Consider the following 26,002-nt stretch of genomic DNA (forward strand, 5'->3'; position numbering starts at 1 on the left):
GAGCCTCTGCGCAAGGTTTCCCCTCGCTTGTTGTCTTGCAAAGTTTTCTTTCTCGTCGCCATCACGTCTCTTCGGCGTGTGTCTGAGTTGGCGGCTCTTTCTTGCGTGGAGCCCTTCTTGGTTTTTCACCAGGACAAGGTGGTTCTCCGCCCTGTTCCGGAATTTCTTCCGAAGGTGGTGTCCGCCTTTCACCTGAATGAGGATATTGTCCTTCCTTCTCTGTGTCCGTCCCCGTCGCATCCCCGGGAGCGGGAGCTTCACCGTCTGGATGTTGTTCGGGCTCTCAGGATCTACCTGGATGTGACCAGACCCTTTCGACGCTCGGATTCTCTGTTTGTGATTCCGGAGGGTCCGCGCAGGGGGCTGGCGGCGTCTAAGGTGGTTGTTGCCCGCTTCCTCAAGATGGCTATCGTTGAGGCTTACCGTGCTCGGGGCAGGGATCCGCCCTTTGGTGTTACCGCTCATTCTACCAGAGCGGTCGGGGCTTCCTGGGCTCAGCGTAATCGTGCCTCGGCTGAACAACTGTGCAAGGCGGCCACCTGGTCTTCTTTGCACACGTTCACCAAGTTTTACAGGGTGAACACTTATGCCTCGGCGGATGCTGCTTTGGGCCGCTTGGTCTTGCAGGCGGCGGTGCCTTAATGTTTACGGTGCCTGGTTCGCTTTTGATTGTGGTCCCTCCCTGTTTGTGGACTGCTTTTGAACGTCCCAAGAGTTCCTGTGTCCCCCAAGGAATTGGGCGAGAAAACGAGATTTTTGTATAACTTACCAGTAAAATCTCTTTCTCGCTCTTCCTTGGGGGACACAGCGCCCGCCCATTGTTTTTTTGTTGGCCTTCGGGTGTTTTTTTCTGACTTGTTGGTATTGGTTTGGTTGCTCCTTGCCTTTGTCTTGCACTACTTGGGCACATAACTGGAAGTCTCTCTCTCCAGGCTGAGGGTATAGCTGCTGGAGGAGGGGCTTAACAGTCTTTTACTTAGTGTCACGCCTCCTATGGAGATAAGCTATACCCAAGAGTTCCTGTGTCCCCCAAGGAAGAGCGAGAAAGAGATTTTACTGGTAAGTTATACAAAAATCTCGTTTTTGTGCATTGCGCATTCTATGGAACGTCTGGCCCATAATAGAACAGTCCTACCCTAATTTTTTTGGGGGGGACAAGGTGACTCAAAAATGGTACATTACGTGTTTTAAATTTTATTTTGTTTTTTTGTTACAGCGTTCAAGACATAGGAGATATTTTTTTTATATTTTAATAATTCTGACTTTTTCAGATGTGGCGATATGTAATATATTTATTTTCTTATTGTGTTTATATTTTTGTATGTAAAATTAGGAAAGGAGGTCAATTTCAAAATGCAATTTTATTTAATTTTTTTTACTTACTAGCTATTAGCCCCCTTAGGGGATAGAACCCTTGTCCTATTGACCCTGATAAAGTTCTATTAGGGTGAATAGGACTTTCCGCTCACCCTGCTGCCCTGTGCTTTGTGTACACAGCAGCATGGATCTTACCATGGCAGCCATGGCTTCAGCAGCATCCTGGCTGCCATGGTAACCAATCTAAGGTCCAGCTGGGGCATACTGCCCCAACAATGACTATAATAGTGTGGATGGGGGGACGCAATTAATAATATAATACTGGGGAGTAGGAGAGGAGGGACTGTGGCCACTGTGCCGCCAATGAATATAATTTATGCCTAAATACAAAAGTAGGCTGCGGGTGCCGGCCATATCGCATATACGGCACCCAGGCTCTAAGACTACCTGCTGCGAACCGTGGGCAGCCTACATTTGTATTCAGTCATAAAGGATATTCATTGGTGCCGCGGTGGCCACAGTCCCTCCCCTCCTACTCCTCTCTGTTCTCTTTGGTGGCCAGCTGCAGCTGCGCACAGTGGGGAGGAAGGGAGGGACTCCCTCCTTTTCCACTGTGCCGGCTTAGGATGGCAGGAGGGCTGCGCATGCCATGTTCTCTTAGTGATACTAGTCTGCCCAGCAGTGCAGCCTCGACTCGGCAAATAGCAAATCCCGGTATCAAATCTATCTGGGTACAAAAGTATCGCTCGGTGAAGCCAGTCCTTCTTTCCAATGCGCTCTCTGAAGAGACCCAGTGTATTAGAGCTGCAGTTCCTATGGAGGCCTGCAGGTGGTAGACCAACATAGATATTGAATATTGTAGCCACCTAGAGGGGCAAATAGAGATAGATAGATATAAAATATAAACCTTTTAAATCATCCCCCTTTCCCTAGAATAAAAACGCCCCTACTATCCAAATATAAAAATATTTATCCCATACGGTGAATGGTGTAACGGGGGGGGGGGGGGGGGGGGGGAGTTGCTGATTTGCTATTATATTCATCACTTTGCTTAGTGGGTGGGTGTGGCTTTATCACATTTTATTCAATTTTTGGGGTAGGTGAAGCGACCAAAAGAATCGCAAATTGGCCATTTTGATTTTTATTTATTTTTTCCTTTTACAGCGTTCGCCATGTGGTATATGTACAGTTATATTTTAAAGAGGACCTTTCATCGGTCCAAACATAGTGAGATAATTATCAGGCTACATAGAGCGGCGCCCCGGGATCTCACTGCACTTACTATTATCCCTGGGCGCCTCTCCGTTCGCCCGCTGTGTCTCCGGTATCTTCACTGAATTGGTTCTACTAGGTGGAATCTGCCCTGTTTCACCCTGGGCGTTCCTTCTCTGACTGTAGCGCTGTCCAATCGCGGCGCAGAGCTGCAGAGAGGGAAAAAAACTCCCAGGATTTGAGCTCTGCGCTGCAATTGGACAGCGTGTCTATTTTATTTTTTTCTGTTTTTAAGATGACTTAATTGGGCATTTTTATATTTTTTTACATGTGAACCTTAAACCTTTTTTTTATATATATATATATATATATATATATATATATATATATATATATATACTTTGTGTCCCCCATAAGGTCATACAAGGCCTCTGGGTGACATTTCCAGCTACAGTGGGAAAAAAAAAAAAACACACCAAAATATTACGTTTAAATCGCCCCCTTTCCCAATTTTACATATAAAATATATAAACAATAAATAAACATATTTGATATCGCCGCGTCCAAAAAAGCCCAAACTATTAAAAATATTTTTTTTTAAATCTTCTATGCGGTGAACACCGTAACAGAAAATAAATTTGAAAAAATGCACGAATTTCAATTTGCTACGTCCTACCCTATTATGGCAGAAACCTAACGGGCATGGCACTCTCAAGTGGGTGCCAATTTTAAAACCGGACTTCTGCTGTAGGCAGAGGTGCAGAAAGGGTTAAGAAGCCTATGCAGTGCTGTAGTAACCAGACAACTGCATTAGGGTGCATTCACACGACTATGTATCTCGCTGTCCACAAAATGCGATCTGCAAAAAATATGGATGACGTCTGTGCTGCTCTCCCTTTTTTTTGCGGATCCATTGTAATAATGCCTATTCTTGCCAGCAAAATGTCCTATCTTTTTTGCGGGACTACAGAACGGACATATAAAGAGAGCACACAGCACAAAAAATGCTAATTGAATGAGGACCAAAAATACAGTAGTGTGAATGGGGCCTAACTCCCTTCAAAGGTGAAGTGTTCACATGATCACAAAAATCTGCATTTCTCGCCCATATTCATTGGGGGGGGATACAGGAACTGTGGGTATAGCTATGTCCTCTAGGAGGCGTTGACACTAGTAAAAGCTGTTGGCTCCTCCCCTGGCAGCTATAACCACTCCAGCCTGGAGAGAGAGCTTACATTTTTTTCTAGTGTCAATAGGTCTGGCTCATGATTCATAGCCACCCCACATGCCGTGGTAGTTCCTACGTTACTACCTTCCCTCATCTGCATTTGAACGGGGTATTCATTTTGTGGCCTTCCATTTCCAGACACCCTCCACATCCCTCCTACAGGGACTCCTCTATTGGTCCGGGTGTGCTACGGTATCTACACGCAAGCTTCCCACCTTTCTCTCCCGAGCAAGAGTCCAGGAAGCATTTGGCGTGGACGCCCTGATATCTCCTTGGCGGGAGTTCTCTCTCTCGCTATACGTGTTTTTCCCCTTCCCCTCCTTCCAGGGTTCTACAGAAGATCAAGATGGAGGGCATTCCAACAAATCTTAGTCGCTCTGGATTGGCCCCATCGCCTGTCGTACGCTGACCTCGTTCTCCTTCTAGGAGACGTCCCTTGGTCACTGCCACTCAGAGACTACCTTCTTTCACAGTGTCCGGTCTTACATCAGTATTTAGCTGACGGCGTGGCTATTGAAACCGCCATTCTGATGTGGAAAGGGTTTTCGGTGGACGTCATCCGCACTATGATTCAGGTCAGGAAGCCTGCATCGCCCAGGATCTATTGTAGGACCTGGAGGTTCTTCCTGGGCTTCTGTGAAAGCCGGGACATCCCCTCACTCCTTTTTTTCTCTCCCCACGGTCCTTGGTTTAGCTCTTTAGTTCTTTGATGGGTCAGGTGTTGGCGGTTCTGTCCTGGGGCAGCTTTCCAGCGTCCTCTGGTGCCCATGGCAACCTTCCTTCAGGGAATGGCACATAAGGTCCATCCGTACCGCCTTTTATCACCTTGGGATCTGAATATAGTTCTCTCAGCATTCCAGTCTTCTCCCTTTGAGCCGTTGCGGGAGATCTCTCTCCGACTCCTGTCCTAGAAGGTAGTTTTTTTTCTTGTGGCTATCACATCCATCAGTCAGGTGTCCGAGTTGAGGGAGCTCTCTTGCAGAAAACCTTTCCTGGTTCTTCACAAGGATAAGGCGGTTCTCCCGAAGGTGATCTCTGACTTCCATATCAATGAAGAAATTGTCCTTCCTTCACTGTCTCTCTCCTTCACACCCTATGGAAGTGAGTTACATTATTGGACGTTGTCAGAGCTCTGATCATTATTGGCAACCTCCAGTCCCTTCTGGTGTGCAAACCTTTTTTGTCTTCGGAGGGTACTCGCTAGGGATTGGCGGCCTCCATGGTGGCGATTGCACGTTTGGATTCGGTCTGCAAGTGCTGAGGCATACAGCGCCCGGAGCATGTTTCCGCCCTTAGGCGTCACGGCTCACTCCACCAGAGCGGCAGGCGCTTTCTTGGGCTCGGAGGAATCGCGCTTCGGCTTTACAGTTGCACAAAAATTTACCACGTTCATACTTATGCATCGAAGGTTGCTGCCTTGGGCCACGTGGTCTTGCAGGCGACATTTCTTCCCTCCCTGTGGACTGCTTTTGGACGTCCCACGGTTCCTGTGTCCCCCAATGAATATGCGCAAGAAAAGGAGATTTTTGTATAACTTACCAGTAAAATCTCTTTCTCGCTCTTCATTGGGGGACACAGCACCCACCCAGCATTGTTGTTCGACCACAGTTGTGGCTGTTGCTGGTTAGAACCCCATTTGGTCCTTTTGACATGGTTGGTGTTACACGTGTTTTTCTTTGGTTGGCTTGCTTCTCCTACTGCTTGTACACAAACTAAAGCTCTCTCTCCAGGTGGGAGGGGGTATAGCTGCCAGGGGAGGAGCTAACAGCTTTTACTAGTGTCAACACCTCCTAGAGGACATGGCTATACCCACGGTTCCTTTGTCCCCCAATGAAGAGCGAGAAAGAGATTATATTAGTAATGTATACAAAAATCTCCTCTTTTTTTTTTCCCCCAAGATATCTGTAGGGCTCCCTTCAGTTAACGGAATAATTGCGTAAGATTCTGCATCTTACAATCCTACGCAGTTCTGTCATGCACCAGGCAGCCACATTACTACACTCCACAAGTGGAGTAGTTGCTGTGTCTCTGGGTATCTGACAAGCCTATGTAGTTCTGCTATTTACCAACTGGATGAATTTCTCCCTTTAGTTGGATAAGCAATTTTTCTATTTCTGGTTGCACTATCTGCAGTTCTGGTGAGTACCAGACAGTTGTTTTTCCTTTCTCATTTGTGTTGCTGCTCTTTTTTATTTCATGTTCCCCAGAAATCATCAGTCACAGTACAGTATTTGGACCATTACACCTTCTTTGCATACATGTGATAATAGGACTAGCATAGGACTAGCACTAGCCACTGTCTCTGTCATGGCTTTGCAACAGTTACCTGATCCAGATAGACATGCCATTGCATTATATCGGTGGAATCTTGTGCTTACGCCAGACACCATGGCTATGCCTTTATTGATTGCACCTGTCAGCCACCTTTCCTCCTTCTGTAGAGAAAGTAATGGTGTGGTAGCTCATCAGAGATCAGTGTGTTGCCTTTGCGGTTACCAGACTACTGTTTTAGCCAATTACATTGTGCTAGTCACTGTATCTACCATGTCTGTGGCTAGCAAAGGATGATGGTTTCCATGTCTAATTTGGGAAACTAACCAGGTTTGAGCCAGGTTCTGACCTGGATGTAAGTCTCTTGCCAGCACTCAGAAGGAGCTGTCAGGTGTTTTGCATATTATCGCTTTCTATGATGGAGTTTTTATACGACTGCACTGTATTTTTCTTTTCTCAGCAATCTACTTGGTCATAACCATCTGTTTTTGGGATGCCATGCACGCACCCATCTGCCCCCATTTTCTTTTTGGAATCCTTCTCGGCACCGCCCATATATCTTGCTGAGTTTACCTACATAGCTCTCCCCAGTGTCCTAGGCTTGACAAAGTTCTCTGAGAACTCCAGGTTAGGCATTTTTTGAACACTATGCTAGCTTCCATCTTGGGCTACTTTCACACTTTCAGCAGGACGGATCCTTCCGCTGTTTCGCCGGACCGCCGCTCTCCCCATTTACTATAATGGGGATGGGGCGGCGCAGTACAGCAGTTCGCGGTCAGAGGCTGCCGGACTAAAAAGTCGGACATGCAGGACTTTTAGTCCGGCGGCCTTTCGCCGTGCACTGCCGTACTTCGCCGGAGCGCCTTCCTGTCCCCATTATAGTCAATGGGGACGGAGCTGTGAAACAGCGGAAGGACGGATCAGCCTGTCGGATCCGTCCTGCCGCAAGTATGAAAGTACCCTTACAGGAATACTTGCCTTTTAGAGTTCTTCAGACTTAGTCAATAATTTTGGTCAACCTTTTTTCATTTTCAAGCTAAGGGTTAGCAGGATTATTCTTGACAGGGTCAAGACTCACCTCAGCATATTCCATTGGCATGCAGCCTGATTCATTTTCAAGAAGCTTGCAAGCAGTCTTTCTTCAATAGTTATGTCCGCAGGAGTACTTTTTGGACTACAACCTACCCCCAACTGTCTCTGCTGTCATTCCGAAGTTGTTTGCCACAGTCGTGGTAATTTTGTGGTTTCGCCTTCTGAGTTTTTTCTCCAATCCAGACCATCTCTCTATTTTTTTTTTTATATTCCTGTTTTTAGTGCAATCAGCACTATGCAGCGGTGTTATCTGCAGCCCTCCTATCTGCGGTGGTTCACTTGGTTGTTGTCCCTCTAAGGAGGACTTGGGTACCACACATAATCCACTCTTCTTAGAATCAGCAATGGATACTCCTTGTTTACGTGGTTTCGGGTAATCCTCATGTCCATCTGGCCAGTGCACAGAAAGTTTTTCTTGTTCCTGTTCCTTTTATTCCGGGTTTATATTTCCTCCCTACCAGGGGTTGATCTAGGCCAGGGATGTACAACCTGCAGCCCTCCAGCTGTCGCAAAACTACAACTCCCAGCGTGCCTGGACAGCCTACAGCAGTGGTCGGCAAACTGCGGCTCGCGAGCCACAAGCGGCTCTTTTAGCCTCTTGAATGTGGCTCTTACAAGGGCCCCCCAGCGCCAGCCCGCAATACTAGCGCTGCTAAGTTTTCTAACTGCTAAGTGCAGCTGTGCATGGAGTTATGGAACGGAGGGGCCCCCCCCCCGCCAGCAGCCACTCTGAGCCCCGCTCTGCCTGCCTCTTTAAGAGACTCGAGCGGTGGCTGTGAGTGAGCGTGTGTCTGCCGTTGCTACAGCTCCGCCCCCAGAGCAAAGAAGAAGGAGCAAGCCGCGGCAACCAGCCACAGCCTAGACTCTGCCAGGGAAGGCCCGCCGCCCACACAAAGAAGAAACTTCTGAGACTGTGACAGGAGGCAGCCAGGTAGGTAGGTTGATTAATTATAACAACTTAGTTACTGGATCCCATTCCCACCATCTCACCTGTCCCAGTAGTGCCAGCCAGTGTACTAGCCCGTCCTGGTTCTGTTTTTTGGACTGGAGAAATGTGCATTGGATTGGGGGGGGGAGTCATGAGAGAGATGTGACAGAACCAGGGCGGCCCCATGGCACATTTCTCCAGCAGTGCCAGCACATGCACAGACATCTATCTCATGACTCTGAAATGTACACACCCTCTCCAGCTTTGCTAGGTGAAATGGGGCTCTGGGGCGAAAAACAATAAAGCCACACACCCCCCCATGCACATTTCTCCAGTCCAAACAGAACCAGGGAGCGGGCCCATGGCACATTTCTCCAGCAGTGCCAGCACATGCACAGACATCTCAGATTCCTGAGAGAGATGTCTGTGCATGCACTGGCACTGCTGGAGAAATGTGCCATGGGGCCGCGGCCACCCTAATTCTGTTTGGACTGGAGAAATGTGCATGGGGGGGGGTGGCTTTATTGTTTTTCGCCCCAGGGCCCCATTTCACCTAGCAAAGCTGGAGAGGGTGTGTACATCTCATATCACCCATATTTCCTCCCACTATTAGGAACCTCCTCCTTCTAAACGTCTGAACGTGCTGCGTCACAACAGGAAGTGACGAGGGTTGTAAAAGTTCCCGGGTAGGGAATTTTTTTTTTTTATATTTGGCTCAGTTGACTAAAAAGTTTGCCCGCCACTGGCCTACAGCTATTAGCCTACAGCAGGGTATGGTGTGAGTTGTAGTTTTACAACAGCTGGCGGGCCACAGGTTGAGCATACCTGGTCTAGGCGTTTTTACTGAAAGCTTCCTCCGTAATGTATCTGTAAAGAATAAGTCAAGGCAACTGGACGTACTGTAGATTTCTTGAAAACGTTTCACTCGTTCTTCCAACGAGCTTTCTCAATTCTGAGTGATTGTACAATAATTCTGGGAATAAATATGTAACTGAATCCACATCTGGTAATTATAGCCAGCATTGGGTCAAAGGTGTTGATTCCATTATCCTAATTGGAGTCAGTAGATGATAAAGACTTCCCAGAAAAAGGTGTCAAGACAGCATTATATTTTTCTGGGAAGTCTTTATCACCTACTGACTCCAATTAGGATAATGGAATCAACACCTTTAACCCAATGCTGGCTATAATTACCAGATGTGGATTCAGTTACATATTTATTCCCAGAATTTTTGTACAATCACTCAAAATTGAGAAAGCTCGTTGGAAGAACGAGTGAAACGTTTTCAAGAAATCTACAGTACGTCCAGTTGCCTTGATTTATTCTTTACAGATATATACCATGACCTGGATAAATGAGAACCTTCACAGACTTCCTCCGTAATGGGTACATTCTTCCCTGTAGACTAGATCACCTAGGTCCCCATGCACTCACTCCATTCCCTTTAGAATCTCTATTGCAGTCTTTTCTGTTTGTTGCTTGTTTGAGGTCTGCCATTTGATAAATGTGAGAGTATTCTGTTCGTCTCTCACTTGGCCTGGGAGATGAGATCTGTTTTCCACACAGACCTGTTGATCTCTCAGCCTTTTTTTTTTTTGGTAGTCTGCCTCTTTTTTTTCCCCCCTCTTTTCTTGTAGCGTCTGGGACTACAATCATTCCTAGTATTAGGATAACCTCCAGTATAGTTCAGTAAGGTAGGCTTCATCCTTATATTCTTGCTGGGATGCTGTTAAACCTCCGCTCCGGGGCGGACTGGGACCATCCTGAGGACGGCAATACAGTTGAATTCAGGAGGGCACCTGTAGCTGCTGGCTAGTTGCATAAGTGCCTAATGCTCCTGCATTAATTAATGCTGAGAGCATCAGATATTTACATACATGGCTGAAAGCCTCGGGTGGCCCCCTGGCCATCGGCCCACTGGGAAACTTCTCTGTAGCTTCTATGGCCAGTCTGCCCCCTACTCCTTTGGCACTCGTAGATACATCCTGGTTGTCGGCAAACAGCTTTACCAGTTTTGCTGTAGTTTTTTGCTACCTTCCTCTGGGACTGCTTTGGGACATCCCACAGTCTTCTGAGTCCTCCAAATGGTGTAGCAAGAACATATATGTTTTTTATACTCGCCTGTAAAATCCTTTTCTCGCCCAGTTTCCTTGGGGGACACAGAAGACCTTGGGTATAGCTCATCTCCATAGGAGGCGTGACACTAAGTGAAAACTGTTAAGCCCCTCCTCCACAGCTATACCCTCAGCCTGTAGAGAGAGGCTGCCAGTTTTTTGCTTAGTGTCCATGGAGGCAAGACACTCCCTGCTCTGCAGGGCTGTTTTCTCCTTTGTTGTTTTAAAATTTTAGATTTTTACTTTTTTCTTTTCTTTTTGTTCCAGAATACGGGACAACAGAGACGCACTAGACCTCTCTATTTCTCCCGGGGTTGAGCTGCGCCAGTGCCGGTCATCCGCACTGCTGCCTCCCCCACAGAAGGCAAGGTGGACCAGGGCAGCCCAGCTCCCCTGCATCCCGCCAGCGTAAGGGTCGCCCGCACGCCAAGTCCCTCTTCCAGCGTCCTGCCACTACAGTGCCAGTAGCTGAAGGGGCGACCCTGCTGGAACGGACCGAGGGTGAAGACGGCTGTGGTGAGAGAGTGGCTTCTCCAGCCCTACGACCCCCTCCCCCCCACCCCGGTCTCCTGCTTGACTGACCCCCATACTGGTCCCTGCTGGTCTGGCCATCCTAGTTTGTTTTATTAGCTCCCTCTCCTCCCCTCCACTATAGGTGCATCCACTGAGGGGTTATGCTGGCGTCCCTATCATGCCGCCCAGGGAGCTGCCTCTCGGGGCCAGAGGCCCTCTCCTGACTGCTGCGGCATAGGGCCCTTGTTTCCGGTCCGCAGGGTGGGCACCCGCGGCCGGCATGACTGCGGTGTTCCAGCAGACCCCGGCCGACCGCAGGTGCTCTCAGAGAGGCTGTCTTCCGGTCGGTCGGGCGCCGCAGAAAGATTCTATCCCGGGCTCCTTCCCGGGCCCCCTGACTCTTCCGGCCCGCGGGGTGGGCTCCCGCGGCCGGTATTATGCATGCTCCGCTCCCTCCAGATCCCGGCCGGTACCTCCGGGCACCGCAAAATTTAGGCCCCGGCTTCGCGGCCTACTAGGCCGCAATATTCCGGCCTCGATTGGAGGGGGCGGGCACTTACCAGGCGCGAATTCTTCCCGCCGGAGGTCCCCCCGCCCCCAGGGGATCGCTGCACCGCCCTCAGGTCCGATCCGTATTAACCTTTTGGATGCCGACGGCTCCCATCTGGAGGAGACCCTAGGGTGGCTAGCCTCTCAGTGAGGCTGTGCTCTTATATGGTGGCCCCTTCCTGCCTCAAAGAGGCTGTGTTTTACAATAATAAATAGAAAAAAATAAATAAAATAATACTAATGATGAAGTGTGTGTAATATGTAATATATAATATATAAGAAATATCAGTATTTTATGTTGGCTGCGCAGGATACTGCAGCCTGACCTTAGAGCGCTGGCCGTATGCCTGCCCCTATTCCATAGGTGGCATGTTGCGCTCCGTGGCACTGGCCAGGTATACATGTTCCCCTTCTAGGCGGACCCTTGCCCTCTCCTGGGTTACGGCGCTGGCCAGGTGCAGGCCGCCTTTTCTATAGGCAGAATTAGTCGCCCTCTCCAGTCGCGGTGCTGGCCATGTGCATGACCCCCCATTATAGGCGGCATACTGCACTCTCTCTGGCTGCGGGCTGGCCTTGTGCATGACCCCCTTCTGTAGGCGGAATACTGCCCTTTTACCGCATACGATGCTGACCATGTGCACGACCCCCTTCCATAGGTGGAACGCTGCACTCTCGCTGCATTTGCTACGGCCATATGCGTGACCCCCTTCCATAGGCGGAACGCTGCACTCTCGCTGGATTCGCTACGGCCATATGCATGACCTCCTTCCATAGGCGGAACGCTGCACTCTCGCTGGGTTCGCTACGGCCATATGCATGACCTCCTTCCATAGGCGGAATGCTGCACTCTCGCTGGGTTCGCTACGGCCTTAATATGCATGACCTCCTTCCATAGGTGGAATGTTGCACTCTCTCTGGATTCGCTGCTGGTCATACGCATGACCTCCGTCCAAAGGAGGACTGCTGCGCTCTCTCTCTCTGGATTCGCTGCCGGCCATGACCTCCGTCCATAGGCAGAACGCTGCACTCTCGCTGGATTCGCTGCCGGCCATATGCATGAGCCGGCCATGTGCATGACCTCCTTCCATAGGCGGAATGCTGCACTTTCTGGATTCGCTGCCGGCCATACGCATGACCTCCGTCCATAGGCGGAATGCTGCACTCTCTCTGGATTTGCTGCCGGCCATGTGCATGAACTCCTTCCATAGGTGGATTGCTGCACTATCACTGGATTCGCTGCCGGCCATGTGCACGACCCCTTCCTTGGGTGGTGTGCTGCACTCACTGGAATCGCTGCCAGCAATGGGCATGTTTCCTTTCCTCAGGCGGCATACGCACAACGCCACTGACTGTGGTTGTTTTCTCGCCAGTGCGTTGCTGGCCATGTGCATGTCCCGCATCCTTGGCGGGGTGCTTGCATTTTTGCTGGATGCGATGACGGCCGTGTGCATGACCCCGCCCCTTTCTGGGTGGAATACTGCTCTTTCGCCGGATGTGTTGCGGGCCATACACGGCCCTCCTCATCCATGGGCGAAAATTTGCACTCTCACGTGACCCATGGCTGTCCTTGATATGCTGTGCGGGACTCTTGCATGTTCTCCTTCATTGTGGGGTAGTTGCACTCTCACAGTATTCGGTGTTAGGTGGGTTATTGCGCACTCGCTTAATGCTAGGATAACCCCGTGCATGTCCCCCTTTCACTGGGCGGACCTCCTGCGTTCCCGCTGGGTACTGTGCGGCCATGTGCATGGTCACCTTCTGGGCAAACTATGGTATGTTCTACTTCTCTGAAGTTGTTACTGGCCTTGGGCATCCCCCCTTTGGGACGGGCCTTTGCATTCTTACCAGCTGCAGTGTTGCCAGGTACATTTCCCCCTTTTCTGGGGGGCCTGCCTGCGTTTCCATCGCATGCCATACTGATGTCTTGTGCATAACTCCCTTTCAGGTTGCACTTTGCACTTCCGTTGATACTGTTGGACTCTGTGGCTGATCCCCTTCACTGGGTGACTATTTTTTTGCAGTGAGCGGAATTTCTGGTGCGCTCTGTCCGTTGTTTGGGCCTTGTATGCCTTCTCCTCCCATAGGTGGGTTGGCCTTCTCACTGCTTGCGGGGCTGCTCGTACGTATGCCTCATTTCCTCCTGCGACATACCTTTTTCTCTTGGGATGTGGTGCTTGTCACGGGCCTTGCACTCTTCTCTAAAGAGATCATTCTGTCCACCTGTATAACCCTTGGGTGCTGTCATACAAGCATTAGAAGAATGCCATCGTATTCAAAGGTGTATTCTTTAGATATGAGTAGATGGGCTCTACTTGCTCTCTACTTCGCCGAGCTGGGTGGTGCTCGTTCTCTGGTTTGGCCTGTATATTGTGGTCCCGTTGTGTCGGCTTCCACAATGTCCGTTGGCCTTTCCACCTGGGAAGTGTTCGTGGTTCTTTGATACGTACCCTTTCGTTCTCCCGTGCACTCGCTTCCCGGCGCGAGTGGTCACTGGGTCGAGAGTGCCGTTTGCAGTGCCACACGATTTCTCCGTTGGCTCTGGCGGGACTGCTGTTCCCTCGCCTACTACTGTTTTCTCCTCTTCGGGTGTCGTGCAGTATGAGTCTTTTCTTTTGGCGCCCCCTCTGCGCTTCAGGCTGGTCCGCTACCGGGTTCGGGCCGCTTTTCTCGGGATGGTCACCCAACTTCTCTTGGGTGCTCGCTTACCCAGGTCCGTAGGACCTCCACCTTGGGTTCTTCAGGGTATTCGCCTTCTGCGTGGCAGTGAACCGGGCGTCTCAGTGAGTGGGGTTCTGCCTTTGAGCTGTCCTATGGCTTCCCTGTTGCCCACTCCTCCTTTCGGTTGGAGGGTGTTATGCCGGCCTCTGTCTCGACTGCCTTTTCTCGGCGGCTCTGCTTGGCTCCCACTCGGTTCGGCTCGGCTCCCTCCGATGTGGCTTTTGCCCCGGCCGTGCTTCAGTGGCTGTTCCTTCACTGCCCTCCCCTCTGGGGAGAGCTTGGTTGTTCATGTGGATGGTTCTGATGTTCCTCTTGGCCTTGTACTGTCTCCCTTGTTCACTCTGGCTGTACTAGCTGTGTGCCTAGTTACCGGGTCTACCGCGCTCTGTCCTCCCGCTGGGTGCAGATTGCGTTTTTTTTTTTTTTTTTCCCCCATTCTAGGCAATGGTCCTGCTATGGACTTACCTTCTCGGTAACTTGGGAGGACTCCCATTCGGTCGAGATTGTCATTAGATCTCCCACACCGGGACTGTAGGACGTCTTCCTGTGGTGGCTACATCGACATGGACTTTAGCCTGTCTTGTCCTGGCGGTTGCTGGGCGGACCCTTCGGTTCCTTTCCGTCTGTCCTTCTGCTCCCCCACTCCGGGTGGTTACAGGACACCGTTGCTCGGGGGCCGACGGGACCAGTTTTGCCGACCGTTCTGCCCATGTTACTGGTCTGCGCCTGTTCGCATTGGGTTTTCACCCGCTTGCCCAGGCGACTCTAGCGGGCTCGCTAGTGTTCGCTCCTGGCCGTGTTTTGTCCAGGATCTGTTGTAGGACTTAGGGGTTTTACCGGGGGTTCTGTGGGGAGCTGGGCGTTCCCCCACTCTGCCTTTCTCTCTCCATGGTTCTGTCTTTCTCCAGTCCGACCTAGATCTGGGACTGGGACTCTGTTGCTTGAAGTGTCAAGTGTCAGCGCTGTCCTTCCCCTTTCAGCGTTCCCCGGCCCTCTGGGCCTGTCAGGACCCTCTTCCGTGGAGCGGCTTTGGGGTTCCCTTGTACTGCCCTTGGGTACCGCCCTGGGCATTGCATACTGGGCTCTTGGCACTCCAATCTTTCCCTTGGAGCCGTTACAGAAGTTCTCTCTACTCCTTCTGTCCTGTACGGTTATGTTTCCGTAGCCGTCGTGTCTCTGACGGGTGCCTGGGTGGCGGCCCTTCTTGTTCCGAGCCTTCTCTTTCCTCAGGACAGGGCTGTTCTCCATCCCGTCTCTTCCTTCCTTCTGAAGGTGGTGTTTGTATTTCATTTTAACGAGGCTTTCGTCCTCCCCTTCCCACCCCCGGGAACGGACACTTCACCGATTTGGGAGTTGTTTGGGCCTTGCGGTTTTTACTTGGAGATCTCCGGCTCTTGTCGACGTTCGGTCTCTTGGTTTTCCAGGAGGTCCGCGCAAAGGGTTGGCGGCCTCCGGGGTGGCTTTCCTCCGCTTTCTCACAGTGGTTATTGCTGTGGTTACCGCACCAAGGGCAGGGTTCTGCTTTTGGTGTCACCGTTCATTTCACCAGAGCGGTCGGTGCCTCCTGGGCCGGAGGCATTTGGCTTCGGCCATGCGTCTGTGCGGGGCGGTCACTGGTCTTCCTTACAGCGTTCTACAGGGTGCATACTCTGGCTTCGGCAGATGCTGCCTTGGGCCGCCTGGTCTGCGGGCGGCGGTTTCTTGATGCCTTCGGGTGCTTCGCCTTGGTGCTGTGGTCCCTCCCCCTTTTGGACTGCTTTTGAACGTCCCAAGGTCTTCTGTGTCCCCCAAGGAAACTGGGCGAGAAAACGAGATTTTTGTATAACTTACCAGTAAAATCTCTTTCTCGCTCTTTCCTTGGGGGACACAGCACCCATCCATTCTTTGTTTTTCTCTACACGGTTTCCGAGTTGTTTTACCCGTTAGGTAGTTGGCTTGTTGGTTCCACTTTTGGACTTTGCCTTTTTTCACTACTTGGACACGCAACTGGCAGCCTCTCTCTCCAGGCTGAGGGTATAGCTGTGGAGGAGGGGCTTAACAGTTTTCACTTAGTGTCACGCCTCCTATGGAGATGAGCTATACCCAAGGTCTTCTGTGTCCCCCAAGGAAAGAGCGAGAAAGAGATTTTACTGGTAAGTTATACAAAAATCTTGTTTTCTCACTGAATCCATTGTTGGTTTTTAGGATGGGCCACGCTTTCCATCCACCTGGCTTTCTCTCTCCTTTTCTGGTTTATGTTGGCTTCTTCTGGCCGCTCCTACTCTGTATACAAACTGATTATCTCAGTGTCTGTAGGAGAGGTATAGCTGGTGCCTCCTTGGCAGGTATACCCCACAGTCCTCTTTGTCCCCCATTGAACTTGGCAAGAAAATTATTTTACAGATGAATATAAAATTCCATAAAATAAAAGATCGCAGCTCCCATGGGTTGTTTACTAGTTGTACCAACAGGGGGTATGTGACAGTGACTTGGGTAATTTTATGCAGTGGAAAGAAATTAGAAAATTATGTAAATTGTACAAGTGTTAGTGTACTTTCAGCGATCCACTTTAAAACCGCGTAGATTATGCACCTCAGTGTTTAAATTCAAGTATTATAAAGGGCTTTTTATTAGCATCATTCACTTTACGTACTCTATTATTTTAGTCATCAGGCAGTGTAGGAGAAAACCTAAGTGGGCATTCTCATCTCAAATTTATGGCATGTCCTGTGTATATGACATAAATCTCTAATAGATGCTGCAGCTCTAAAATGGTGGTCCTCTGATCCACTCCCACCTGGATGCAGCGGCCAGAGGTGGTCGGAAGCACGGCAGCAAACAAGCAGGCTGTGTTACACTATTCCCATAGTATGCATATAAGTGAATTGGTGTTACGGAAACAGTGCAGCAGAGCCTGCTTATCTGATTCTGTTGTTCAAACTACCTCTGGCCATTTTCATTCATGTGAGGGGGCCCTGTTTTAGAGATAGGAGGGACCCACATTTACCAGAAATGTATTGCATATCTTTTATATATTTCTACTGGAATACCTTAAATTACTGCAGCTCTTCGCAACTTGAATATCTTTCCAAGTGGTGTAAAAATGTGTTTTGTAAAAAATGCCTTATTAGTAAAGGACTTGTGATCTTGTTGTAGCTATCCTTCAGACTGCTTGTACTATATACTGCAATACTTCTGTGGTCATTGGAAGCCAGAAGGAGCCCCCAACCATCTGTTGGGTAAGCACAGCAGCTCCCTAAAACAGCTGATAAGCAAGGATCCAGGGACTTGGACCCCCCCATGTGATAACGATGACCGATCCTGTCATAATTATTTTATTCAGGATAACCCCTTTAACTTCTTAGATGCTGCAGTCGTTGTTGACAGTGGCATCTGAGGGAATTGGATTCATCTGGCAGGCAGGCAGTTGTTACAGCTATCGTGTATGGAGCCCTTGCCGTTGGAGCCCTTTTTATTGCAATCAATGACATATATGTACATCATGCATTTCATTGGCTGTTAACTTGTTATAGGTTTAATACCCTTTTAAAAGTATTTGAAAACCTTTTCTATTAGGGTGTATGTTTTTGACATGTTCAGTTGAATACGGTACATTTCTTTTTTTATCCTATTAATTGATGTGTATGCCTAACTACCCCTTTTTTCCAGGCCTTCAGGACATGTTGAGGAATCACTCCTTTGTGGGTTGTGTAAATCCACAGTGGGCGCTAGCTCAGTATCAAACAAAACTCTACCTTCTAAATACCACAAAGTTAAGGTATGTCCAGCATTTATGAATTGTGTTAGCTCGGTCTTAGAAACATATCTGCAGGTAACTTGTATTATAAAGTTGCCAGAAGGGTTAGTTTAGACAAGGGATGCACAACCTGCGACCCTCAATACCATTCTTTGCGGCCCCCAACCATCTGGTAGCAGACATGTATGTCTGTGTCTTGTGGCTGCTCACATGTATTTCCCCCATTACATGGGAGTCCTGGAAGTGTAACTAATCACTTATGATACATACTGTATGTTCAATATGTAATAAATACAATATTTCAGTTGGTAATACCCCTTTTAAGTTTTACTTTTGGCCCTTGGAATTAGTTCAGTCTGACAGTGTGGCCCCTATATTTACTAAACCTGTAGATGGTGTAACCTTTGAAAAGCTGTCTACCACAGTCTCCCAGGCTGGATGAGACATTCGGCTAACTTTTATACCAATTATTGGTTGGCTTATTTTGTGAAAGAACGTTATTCCAGAATTGTGGTGCATCTTAGGCCACCTCTTTCCTGACAAGCCACAGCCCGTTTCTTGCTCATATCATTGGGGGACATAGGACCGTGGGTATAGCTTGCTGCTGCCACTAGGAGGCGACACTAGGCTGAAAGCTGTTTGCTCCTCCCCTGCAGGCTATACCCCCTCCAGCCTGGAGAGAGCATATCAGTTTTTAGCTTAGTGTCGTAGGAGGCAGACCTCCCCTGGGGGGGCTGGCCGGCGCACCTCTTCACCGCCTTGCCCCCCCCCCCCCCCAAGAAGATAATGCAGACCAGGGCAGCCTCGCTCCCCTGCTTCCCCCCAGCTACAGGGCCACCCTACTTCCAGCCCTCCTATGCCCGGACCCCTGTCGCCTGTGCCAGCGGTCATGGGGTGGCCCTGCTGGTAAAGCCTCTGAGGGTGAAGACCACAGATGAAGACAGGCAAGTGATCTTCATCCTCGGCGTCCACCTCCCCCAAGGCTCCCCTGTAGCAAACCGCTCCTGAATTAGCAGAAGAGGAGCGGTTTCATGCGCCGAAGACCGCCGCGCCACTGATCGCCGGCTATGATGAGGAAGCGCCGCGTCACGTCTGCCGGCCTCCCTATCTCCTCCCACCTCATTGCGTACCTCACGCCGCGCTCCCCCCGCACTGAAGTGGGGGACAGTCAGCGGCGAACACGGACGGGGACGTTTTGGGGACAGACTTATTCCCCGCGGCGGTGCCGTTACCGCTGCGGGCGGCCATTTTGGGGGCGGGCTTCACCACGCTGACCGCAGCATCGGCGGTCACGCGGGGGGGCGGGCCTACTCACAGTCCTCTGCTACGAATTATCCAGTTCCCGGGCTTATGGGGGAGTGGCTTTTTCTCCCGCCCGGTGAATGTTTCCTGTTCCTGGCGTGGTGGCACTCGCGGCAGCACTTTCGGCGTGGTAGGACACAGGACCTGGGGCCTCACTCCTCTGGTAGGCGATAATACCCTTTTCAGCAGGAGACTGACCATGTCTGACCCGGCCACTGACCCCCCTCGGGCTCCTTGTAGGACCACTTACTATGCCTGCTCCATCTGTTCGGCTAAATTCCCGAGAGGTCAGTCACTATCACTGTGCTCTACTTGTCAGAAGCCGGCACAGAGCAATTCCCCTAAGGCGCAGCAAATGGAGGAGCGGTTCACAGAAGCCCCGGATCTTCCTGTCCAAGGGGAACCAGACTGGGCGAGGTCCCTGTCACGGGCAGTGGAGGACCTCTCTAAAATCTCCCATTCCACCCTTTCATTGCTGGGTCGGTTAGTGGAGAAATCACCACCGGTGCAATCCGCACAACCGCATTGCACACAGACCAGAGGCAGACTTCCCAGGGCAGGCACCCGTTCCTCCTCTGACGCCTCAGCATCCCCACCCGCTCCTGGTTCCCAGTCACAGGCCTCCTCTCTGTTTGGTGACACACTGTCTGAGGGTGAGCTCGGGGATTCGGATGCAGAGGTGGACCTGGAGCATTCTTCTCAGATTGCATCCATGGTAGGTAGCCTGATTTCGGCGATAAGGGACACCTTCCGGGTTCAGGAGGACCTTCCCTCCACTAGCCATCAAGGGGTGTCGTTTCTGCGGGCGAAGCAGACTCCCAAGGCGTTTCCGTTACACGAGGATTTTTCTATCGTGGTCACCAAGGCTTGGGATCAGCCAGGTTTGCGTTTTGTCATTCCAAAACGCCTAGACTTACTCTACCCCTTTCCACGCGAGTCCGTGGAACAGTGGTCTTCTCCACTGAAGGTGGACCCGCCTGTGGCCCGTCTGGCAAAATCTACGACCATCCCAGTGGCGGATGGCTCTTCTCTTCAGGATCCAGTGGACTGTCGCATAAAGTCGCTCTCCAAAATCCTCGGCAGCGGGACCGACCAGTCAGGATCGGCGGAAGGGCCCGTCTTTTAAACCCCAGCAAGCCTGGCGTCCGCGTACTCAGCAGCCTCGCACAGCCCCAAGTAAGCAGCCTTCAGCATGAAGGTTTGTCCCCGCCCTCTCAGGTGGGGGGGCGTCTTCTCCAGTTCCAGGAGATTTGGCACGCACACATTCCGGACGCATGGGCGCTCGAGGTAGTCTCCTCGGGCTACAAAATAGAGTTCAGGTCCCTTCCTCCCAACCGTTTAATCCTTTCACAGCCTTCCAAGGATCCCGCCCGGGCCGCGGCTTTTTTGCACACCGTCCAGTCACTGCTCGTGCGGGGGGTGATTTCTCCTGTTCCCCCGGAGGAGCGGTTTACAGGTTTTTATTCCAGCCTGTTTGTGGTTCCCAAAAAGGAGGGCGATGTGAGGCCGGTGCTGGACCTCAAACTCTTGAACCGTTATCTGCGGGTTCAGAGGTTCAGGATGGAATCTCTTCCGTTCCGTGGTGGCTTCCCTGGTGCAAGGGGAGCACATGGCGTCCTTGGACGTGCAGGATGCGTATCTCCACGTCCCCATCGCCGCAACCCACCAACGTTTCCTCCGATTTGCCATCCAGTCGGATCACTTACAATTCGTCGCTCTGCCGTTCGGTCTGGCGACGGCCCCTCGGGTATTCACGAAGGTTCTGGCCCCCCTCCTGGGGATTCTGCGGTCCAGAGGCATTACCCTTCTCCCATACCTGGACGACATCTTGGTCAAGGCCCCGACAGCGTCACAATGCGCAGAGAGTCTTCGGATCACGATGAGCACGCTCACTCGTTTCGGGTGGATTCTCAACCGACGGAAATCATGCCTGTCTCCTACCACTCGGATCAGGTTCCTGGGAATGACTCTGGATTCCGAGGCTGCCGTGGTGCGTCTGCCTCCGGACAAGAGATCGGGCATTCAGAATGCAGTGGACCTGCTCACCCGGCGTCGCAAGGTATCGATTCGCAGCTGCATGCGAGTTCTGGGTCTGATGGTGGCCTCATTCGAGGCGGTACCGTTCGCCCAGTTCCACACCAGGGAGTTTCAGCGGCTCATCCTGTCCTCCTGGGACAAGTCCCAGGATTCACTGGACCTCAGGATCTCGCTGTCTCAGCCCGTTCGCGAGGCTCTCTCCTGGTGGATGGTTCCAGACCACCTGTCTTAGGGGAAGTCGTTCCTGCCGGTGTCATGGACGGTTATTACGACCGACGCCAGCCTCCGCGGTTGGGGAGGGGTCTTCGGTACCCGGACAGCCCAAGGAGTCTGGTCTCTGTCGGAGTCCAAACTACCCATCAATATCCTGGAGCTCCGGGCCATCTACCTCTCCCTCTGCCATTGGACCGACTATTTGCGGGGCCGTCCGGTCAGGATACAGTTGGGCAACGCCACAGCGGTTGCCTACATCAATCACCAGGGGGGGGAGCGCAGCGGAGCGGTGATGAACGAGGCCGCGAGGATTCTGCAGTGGGCGGAAGCCCATGTCCCAGTGATCTCGGCGATCTTCATCCCGGGAGTGGACAATTGGACGGTGGATTTCCTCAGCCGAACGACGGTGGACTCGTGGGAGTGGTCTCTCCACCCGGAGGTGTTCGAGGACCTTTGTCTCCGGTGGGGTCGCCCGGACGTGGATCTAATGGCATCTCAGATGAACCACAAACTCCCGTGCTTTCTGTCCCGCGCAAGAGACCCGATGGCCCACGACGTAGACGCTCTCGTGGCACCGTGGGACAACTTCAGTTTTCTGTACGTGTTCCTGCCGCTCCTACCGCGGATTCTTCGCAGAATCAGGATGGAGGGCGTTCAAACGCTCTTGATTGCCCCAGACTGGCCGCGCCGGGCTTGGTACTCGGAGCTCGTTCTTCTTCTGGGGGACGTGCCGTGGCCTCTTCCACTCAGGCCCGACCTGCTCTCACAGGGCCCAGTCTTCCACCAGGGTTTACATACGCTGCGTTTGACGGCGTGGCTATTGAAACCTTCCTGCTGAAGAAAAGGGGTTTCTCGGATGCGGTCGTTCGCACAATGATTAGGGCTCGGAAGCCCTCCTCCGCGAAAATCTACTATCGGACGTGGAAGTCTTTCCTTAAATTCTGTGAGGACAGGGGTCTCCCCTCTAGGAAGTTTTCCCTCCCTACGGTACTGGCCTTTCTCCAGGCGGGTTTGGAGCTGGGTCTGGCTCTGAGTTCCTTGAAAGGGCATATATTTTTCCAGCGTACACTGGCGGTACTGGGCCCGGTCAAGACCTTTATGCAGGGTGTAGCGCACACCGCGGTCCCATATCGGCCGCCGTTGCATTCCTGGGACCTGAATTTGGTGCTGGTGGCACTTCAGTCCGAGCCGTTTGAACCCCTGCGAGAAGTCTCCCTCCGCATGCTGTCATGGAAGGTCGCGTTCCTGGTTGCCATTACTTCCATACGTCGGGTGTCAGAACTGGCGGCGCTGTCATGCAAAGAGCCCTTCTTGGTGTTCCATCAAGACAAGGTGGTGCTCCGGACAGTGCCGTCGTTTCTGCCAAAGGTGGTGTCGGCGTTCCATGTCAATGAGGACATTGTCCTGCCATCGCTTTGCCCTAAACCTTCCCATCCTAGGGAAATGGCGCTCCACCGCTTGGATGTGGTGCGGGCCTTACGGATCTACCTGGCCGTGGTGGCCCCCTTTCGGCGAGCGGACTCCCTGTTCGTGATTCCGGAGGGTCCTCGTAAAGGTTTGGCGGCATCCAAGGTGGCGATTGCTCGGTGGATTAGATTGGCCATTAACGAGGCCTACCGCTCCAAGGGCAGGGTCCCTCCCACAGGTATCACAGCTCACTCTACCAGGGCGGTCGGGGCTTCTTGGGCACACCTTCACCACGCTTCGGCGTCTCGATTGTGTAAGGCAGCAACTTGGTCTTCGTTGCATACCTTCACCAGGTTTTACAAAGTGCATTCTTTCGCATCAGCGGATGCTGCTCTTGGCCGCAGGATCTTGCAGGCCGCAGTGTAGTGTCTCACCTGAGGGAGTTGGGGCCAGTGGTTGTTCCCGCCCTGGGGACTGCTTTAGGACGTCCCACGGTCCTGTGTCCCCCAATGATATGAGCGAGAAAACAAAATTTTTGTGAACTCACCTGTAAAATCTTTCTCGCTTTATTCATTGGGGGACACAGCACCCACCCATTATTTTTATTTTTTTGTTTCTTCTGAGGCCAATGGTCCGAGTTGCCGGTTGGGACTGGTGTCCGGTTCGGTTTTTTGTTGGACTGTGGTCTTTCTTAGTTATGTTTTTGTTTCGGTATGTTTCTCCTACTGCTGAAGCACAAACTGATATGCTCTCTCCAGGCTGGAGGGGGTATAGCCTGCAGGGGAGGAGCAAACAGCTTTCAGCCTAGTGTCGCCTCCTAGTGGCAGCAGCAAGCTATACCCACGGTCCTGTGTCCCCCAATGGATAAAGCGAGAGAGATTTTACAGGTGAGTTCACAAAAATCTCGTTTTTTAAGCTTGGTGCAGCGTATTTTCTTAAACCTAGATGTGACAGAAGTTCACAATATTTTTGGTGCAGTTTATGACATGCTCTACTTGCACTCAAATTAGTAAATCTTGGCCAACTTTTACTACTGTTTTGATGCGTTTTTCACGCGCATGAAAAAAACCTGAAGGTTTACAAACAATATCTTCTGGCATCCATCAGTGAAAAACGCATTGCACCCAGACTGCATCCGGATTACATCAGGATGCAATGCGTTATTTACTGAAGCCCCATTCACTTCTATGGGGCCAGGGCTGTGTGAAAAACGCAGAATATAGAACATGCTGCCATTCTCACACAACACAGAACTGATGTACACAGACCCATTAAAAAAGAATGGGTCAGGATTCAGTGCGTGTGCTATGTGTTCACTTCACGCATCACACCCGCTCGGAAAACTTGCTTGTGTGAAAGAGGCCTTAGGCTGGCACTGGTGCGGTCTTTTCTACATTGGCTAACCTGTACTGTCAGGGTGGTGGTAAAGCAGTACATCAATAAAGTAGTCCTCTCTTTGGAGGAATTGTATACATTGATCATATAAGTAATAATCTGTTGTCTTTTTCTTTTTTTGATAGTCGAGAACTCTTCTATCAAATTCTTATTTATGATTTTGGGAATTTTGGCGTAATGAGATTATCTGTAAGTAATGATACTTGGGTGCGACAAATAATTTTTTAGTGAAATGATTCCTTCATATAAGACATGTAATTGGTTGTAAAGAATACAGAATTACATTTGCTTTTTAACTTGTTCACAACAATTAGAAGTCAATTTGCTACAGAACACTTTACATTTGTTTAGGAGTCTGCACCAATATATGAATTGGCCATGCTAGCCTTGGATAGTCCTGAAAGTGGATGGACAGAAGAAGACGGCCCTAAAGAAGGACTTGCCGAATACATTGTTCAGTTCCTTCAAAAGAAATGTGAAATGTTGAAAGATTATTTCTCTTTGGAAATAGATGAGGTGAGTTGTGAGGTATTTAAACCTATATGTCTGAATTTTTTTGTACTACTAGACTAAAAAAGGAGTTAAGATTCCTTTTCTCCTTTACGTCTGTTGTTGAGAGCACAAGACTGAGCCCAGATGGGAAATAATCGCCACTCTATTCTGGATAGTCATCATTACTGGATTGGTTGGGGTCTGACGCCCAGCATCCCCAACTGCAAGCACTGCGTCCTCTTCAGTGTTTACCTGCACTGTCTATATTGTAGCTGTAGTGTAATTATAGCTTTTCATCCCATTCACTTTAATGGGAGGGAAAGCTGTAATTACCCTGCACCACCGCCAATGTGATATTTATGACCTATCCAGAGGATAGATCATCAATATCAGACCAGACAACCTCTTTAAGAATGTAAGCGTAGCCAAGAGTCCTAACAAATTTCATATGACTGTAACTCGTTCAGTCTTTCATATAAGTTTATATTGGCTCTGTAGAGGATGGAGAAGGGGGAGATTTTTGTTTTTTTTAGCCATAAGAAGTCCTGGAAAAAAAATGACTTAAGTATTTGATAGTTCGTGCAAATTTTCTCCATGCCCTGTGAGAATAGCAAAAACGCTGGAGAAGGGGTCAAGGGTAATTGCGTAATTCTAGATATTACTCCATAGTGGAGAAATTACTGGGCATTCCCAAAATATATGATACATGGAGCCCATATGTACACAAAGTTTTCCACAACTATTTGGAGTGTTAAAGGGAACGTGTCACCAGGATTTTGTGTGTAGCGCTGAGGACATGGGTTGCTAGATCACCGCTAGCACATCCCCAATACCCAGTCCCCATAGCTCTGTGTGCTTTTATTGTGTAAAAAAACCGATTTGAAAAACCGATCGGATTGAGTTCCTCTAGAGCGCTATACAAGGACTTAGTAACATAACATAACATACGTATGCAAATTGACCTGAGGCGAGTCCTGTCCCTGACTCATCTCACGTACAGGACTCATCTCAGATTAATTTGCATATGTATCAAATCTTTTTTTTACGCAATAAAAGCACACAGAGCTATGGGGACTGTGTATTGCAGATTTGCCAACGGCGATCTAGCAACCCATGTGCTCAGCTCTATACCCAAAATCCCGATGACAGGTTCCCTTTAAGGTAAATCAGTTCACCACCTCTTCATTAACTTGTGATAGACTTTTTTATTTTTTGTTTTTCTTTAAAGGTACTTTCACACTTGTGTTGTGAAGATCCGGCAGGCAGTTCCGTCGCCAGAACTGTCTGCTGCATCCCGAAATTCGGGTGCAAACGGATAACATTTGTAGACGGATGCGGATCCGTTTAACAAATTCATTGAAACACCGGATCAGTCTCTCCGTTGTAATCCAGAAAAACTGATCTGGTATTTTTATTTATTTATTATATAATTATTAATATATAATTATGAACCCCCAGATCTGAATACCCACGCTTG

The 26,002-nt window shown here is 50.2% G+C and overlaps 1 protein-coding gene across 4 annotated transcripts in view; it reads left to right on the forward strand.

The window, feature by feature from the left end:
- The window catches only part of MLH1 (mutL homolog 1), a 127,399-nt gene that overhangs the window by 71,215 nt on the left and 30,182 nt on the right, over positions 1-26,002 (forward strand). For all 4 annotated transcript variants that reach the window (XM_044292825.1, XM_044292826.1, XM_044292827.1 and 1 more), the window contains 3 exons: positions 17,592-17,700; positions 24,159-24,222; positions 24,385-24,549. In XM_044292825.1, coding sequence (XP_044148760.1) covers positions 17,592-17,700; positions 24,159-24,222; positions 24,385-24,549 — 338 coding nt within the window. The remainder of the gene's footprint in view (positions 1-17,591; positions 17,701-24,158; positions 24,223-24,384; positions 24,550-26,002) is intronic.

This window comes from Bufo gargarizans, chromosome 5 (genome assembly GCF_014858855.1).
Source record: "Bufo gargarizans isolate SCDJY-AF-19 chromosome 5, ASM1485885v1, whole genome shotgun sequence".
Lineage (NCBI taxonomy): Eukaryota > Metazoa > Chordata > Amphibia > Anura > Bufonidae > Bufo > Bufo gargarizans.